We start from the raw sequence: 4,141 nt of genomic DNA, 5'->3' as shown, positions 1-4,141 counted from the left end.
CTGAGTGAAGGTGAAGGCGGTAAAAATAGTGAAATTAATGGTTGCAATGGTGGGGATGGAAGAGAAGGTGCGAAGAAGAAATGTGGATGATGTAAAATGGGTTGGAATGGTAAGGTGGCATGCCTCGTGATGTCCGCCTTAGTAAATTGTGAGTGGCACGCGGGATGTAGTGTCCACCTTGGACATTTTTGACGGAGGAGGGGTATATTTGCACCACTTGAGTAACGGTAGGGTATTTTTGTACTGATAGTATAACAAAAGGTAAGATTTGATTCTTTTCGCATAGTAGTGGGCAAATTTGGCCCGTTCCCTTGATATTTTAACCATCCCTTGTATCAAATAGAATTATAGAACTTCATGTTTGTGTAGCTGGTATTCACAATTCTCATGCTTAATTATCTGCCGTCAAGGTTTGTCAAAGTGACATAATTTACAGAACCTCCATTATCCTCAAAAAAGTTAGCGAAAGCGGGCTGTAATGGTGCTGGCAAACTTGTAACTTCACTGGAAAGCATGGAAAGAACAGTTGAAATTGTTGGCCTGTCTCTAGCAAATTCTTGAACACACAACAAACCTATGTGTATGCATCTCTTTAACACCACTTCAAAGTCTGGTTCCCATATCACTGGATCAATGAAATTTGATATATCATTCTCTTTCCAGAGTTCCCATGCCTGAAAATTGTTTTATTGGTTTTAGATATAAAGAAAAATTGCTCAACTTTAGGTTCAAACATGTAGGCAAAATAGGCAAGATATTCAAAAGAGATCTGAAGGAACTTACATATCCAAGAAGGCTTAATGGGATATCCTCATTCCAAAAACTTGCAACCTTTTGCCCACACATGATTTCCAACAGTAGCACTCCAAAGCTAAAAACATCAGATTTCTCAGAGAATGTCCCTTTGATGGCGTATTCTGGGGCCATATACCCACTAAGACAATGCAATTAGACTATAAATTAACGACTTGGCTTAATGTGGGAACTTTTGAATAACAGAATTTACACATTGAATGTGTACTTACTAGGTTCCTGCAACTTTTTTTGTCTCTGCTTGATCTTGGTTGCATTTGAAAATTCTAGCCATGCCAAAGTCTGAAATCTTTGGATTGAAATCATTATCTAGCAAAATATTACTTGGCTTTAGATCTCTGTGGATTATCTTTATTCTTGAATCTCTGTGTAGATAAAGTAGTCCTCGCCCAATCCCTTCGATAATGTGGAGGCGTTTGCTCAAATCCAAGATTCCTTTATGTGTTGGATCTAAATACTCATGGAAAGACAGTGACTTCAGAATCTTTTATATCTAGCAGCTTGAGCAATGTTTGTATGAGAAAAGGCAGGAAAAGTGATGAACATATATTGCCAAGAGTTTCGTTGCACGGGCTCCCCAAAAATGATGCTTCACTCGTGTCGGATCCTCCAAAAAATGCACTACTTTTGGAGGATCCGGCATGTACCCGAAGACATTTTTGCAGAATCCGAGCAACATAGGTTTTAAAGGACTAACCAAAGAGAAAGACATCCAAGCTTTTATATGGCAAGTACTCATAGATCAACATCTTCTCCTCTTTATCTATGCAACATCCCAATAATCTAACAAGGTTTCTATGTTGGACTTTAGATATCACCAACACTTCATTCATGAACTCTTCCATCCCTTGTCCTGAGGCAGTTGAAAGCCTCTTGACTGCTATTTCTTTCCCATCTGCTAATATTCCCTATGAACAAACACCAACTTTCAGCATCAAGAATCCTAATTAAAAATGAGAAATACTAGTACTTGACATTGTTTTGCAAGAACGAGAGTTGAAACAGATTCATCCACTCCAAGAAATCATTTGTAAAAAACTATGAATACCTTGTATACCGGACCAAAACCACCTTGTCCAAGCTTATTATTCTCATGAAACTGGTCTGTGGACATTGCAAGCACTTCAAACTTGAACATTGATAAATCCTCCAAATCAACTTTGGTAGTAATATTTTCTTCCAAAGAGATCTTCTTTCCATCCAACTGATGGTTCCTTTTAAACTGAAACCATATTTTACCTCTTCGCCTTGATATCCAAAACCAGCAAAGAAACATGCCAACGCAAACAATAAAAAAAGATACTATCACTAGAACTGCAACTAGTCTGATCTTTCTGGGATGATCTGCAACGAAAACAAAGAAAGTAAATAATTGAAAACAAAGGCAAATCAAGAAACTGTTCTAGGAATCCTACTAACTCAACGAAGAGGATAATGAGAAGTTTTGCTGCAATAGAATCAATACCGAGTTCAGAATATGCCACACGGATGTAAAGAGATGTGCCAGCGCGTTGGAATTCCTGAATGTCAATCAAGGTTCTACTCCATGACATACAGCCTATCCCCGCATCAAATGCATAGGCTAGGCAAGAACAATTTCTCAAGCATTGGCTTCTGCATTCATCTTCCATCTTAGGTGGTAACCATTCTGCCAAATCAGGCACTTTCATGAATCCCATCTTCACAAATCCATCTTCTTTACTTGTTTTCTTCTTTTCTTCACATTGCAAAGGTTTCCTCCTCACACAACCACTACTCCTATTTCCTTTCTCCCATTCTTCTCTACTCTTTGGATCAAAACCTCTCACACAAGAACAAATTGGTGAATCCAATGAATTGCAACTTCCAAATGGACCACAAGTTCCATAGACATCACAATCATTGTTGATAGCTAACCAAGGGATCTTCCATTTCCTCTCATTCTCATCCCAGTTTGATTGAACCAAGTTCCCATTCGGCTCCAATGTGAATCTCACGGCTTCCTTTCTATCAGCAAGACCAGTAAGATAAACAGTTCCCTCTTCATCATCTACAACATTGTATCCACCGGTATGCACGGATCGCATATGCTTTACTCCAATGAATATCTGACCATTCCACTGACCACTTCTCCAGTGAGGATACTTCCCTTTCCAAATAAAAAGCTGGGGAAGGATCGTGGTAATGCTACTTGAAAAGTCACCAAAACTTGGATCCAAAGGGCTTTTCCAAGATCTCAACCCTGTTTTCTCTCCTGTCTTTGTAGAGTTAATAGGTATTTTCATTTTGGGCAAGAATGTATCACAAGGATGTTGGTAACTTTTCCATATTATGCTACCATTATTCGAGTTGTCAAGTAGAACAAGATTCCCACCTTGGAGCTGAGCAGTTGAATTTGTAATTTGTGAAGTTGAGGAAATATTTGATGACCAAAGAGTTTCTTTATCTCCATTCATAACCACAAGATTGCCATCCTCAGATATCTTAACAACTCCAGAAGAATCTTTCAAAGGCTTGTCTCTATTGGCCACCCAAACTACAGTTGTTTCAGAGAAGTTATACCAAATACCAACGTATCGATACGAGCTATTTTGAGGATTGAAAAATCCCAACATGAAGATGTTACCAGGACACCATAAAGTTGCTGGATCTCTTAGATATTGAGTGCTGGTAATGTTACATATTCCTATGCAAAGTCCAAAATAGAAAGCATAAAGAACAAGAATGTTAATAAGAAGATATTGCAGATTTTGATTACAAGTGATCATCACTTTGGTTCTTTTTTGCTGCACAATATCATCAAGATTTTGTTGGATAGGCAGGAAGCTCTTAAATTTGCATAATATGCATCAGCAGCCACAAAAGAATGTATGGTCTTATTATTTTCCACAAACCTTGTCTTATTTACTAGTTATAGCGCACTTTTTTTTTTCACTCAGAATTTTGAGCTAGACCTGAAAAGGAAATGAAAAAGTTACCATGACTAAGTTCAAATGATGGGAGGAAAAAGTCTATAAAAGCCAGAATTTCTCCCTCAACAGGTGAACATCACTCTCTAACTTTTACTAAGATATCATACTTATCCACCAATTTTGGAAGTCCGTATATTTTCATTGTTTCGTCAAGTTATATTTCACCAAAAGAAAAATCATCTCCCCTCAATCATACTAGCAGCACTGATCTTATTTTCTTTATTTAGCATTACGTTGATCCCCCCATTTGACTGGAATTTCTTTACTTGGATTCTGGGGTCTGTAGATGTGTTAGCTTTTGCATTTAATGTCGTCAAATTGTATCCCAATAGCCAGTATATTAATAATATTAGTTATGAAAATTTGTTAGTTTCAAA

The 4,141-nt window shown here is 37.6% G+C and overlaps 1 protein-coding gene across 2 annotated transcripts; it reads right to left on the bottom strand.

The window, feature by feature from the left end:
* Positions 1-286: 286 nt before the first annotated feature.
* Positions 287-3,835, bottom strand: LOC107827224 (G-type lectin S-receptor-like serine/threonine-protein kinase At1g11330). Of its 2 annotated transcripts, none has more exons than XM_016654321.2 (6): positions 2,279-3,835; positions 1,862-2,157; positions 1,511-1,721; positions 1,026-1,263; positions 784-934; positions 287-674 (listed from the first exon to the last, which is right to left on the bottom strand). In XM_016654321.2, exons 1-6 carry the CDS (start codon positions 3,558-3,560, stop codon positions 396-398), a joined length of 2,457 nt encoding a protein of 818 aa, XP_016509807.1. In that variant the 5' UTR covers positions 3,561-3,835; the 3' UTR covers positions 287-395. The 2 variants fall into 2 exon arrangements, with proteins under 2 accessions (XP_016509807.1, XP_075077870.1); XM_075221769.1 differs by having other exon boundaries at positions 784-871.
* Positions 3,836-4,141: the final 306 nt, after the last annotated feature.

The sequence above is a fragment of the Nicotiana tabacum genome, chromosome 9 (genome assembly GCF_000715075.1).
Source record: "Nicotiana tabacum cultivar K326 chromosome 9, ASM71507v2, whole genome shotgun sequence".
Taxonomy (NCBI): Eukaryota; Viridiplantae; Streptophyta; class Magnoliopsida; order Solanales; family Solanaceae; genus Nicotiana; species Nicotiana tabacum.
Note: the sequence above shows the minus strand (reverse complement) of the source record. Positions and strands in the feature narration are given on the sequence as shown.

Excerpts from the sequence above, each read along its gene's own strand:
- LOC107827224 (XM_016654321.2), bottom strand. The coding sequence starts at position 3,560 with ATGATCACTTGTAATCAAAATCTGCAATATCTTCTTATTAACATTCTT. Across the intron at positions 935-1,025 it reads AAAAAAGTTGCAGGAACCTA|TGGGTATATGGCCCCAGAAT; the intron begins GTAAGTACACAT and ends GCATTGTCTTAG. Across the intron at positions 675-783 it reads CATTAAGCCTTCTTGGATAT|GCATGGGAACTCTGGAAAGA; the intron begins GTAAGTTCCTTC and ends AACAATTTTCAG.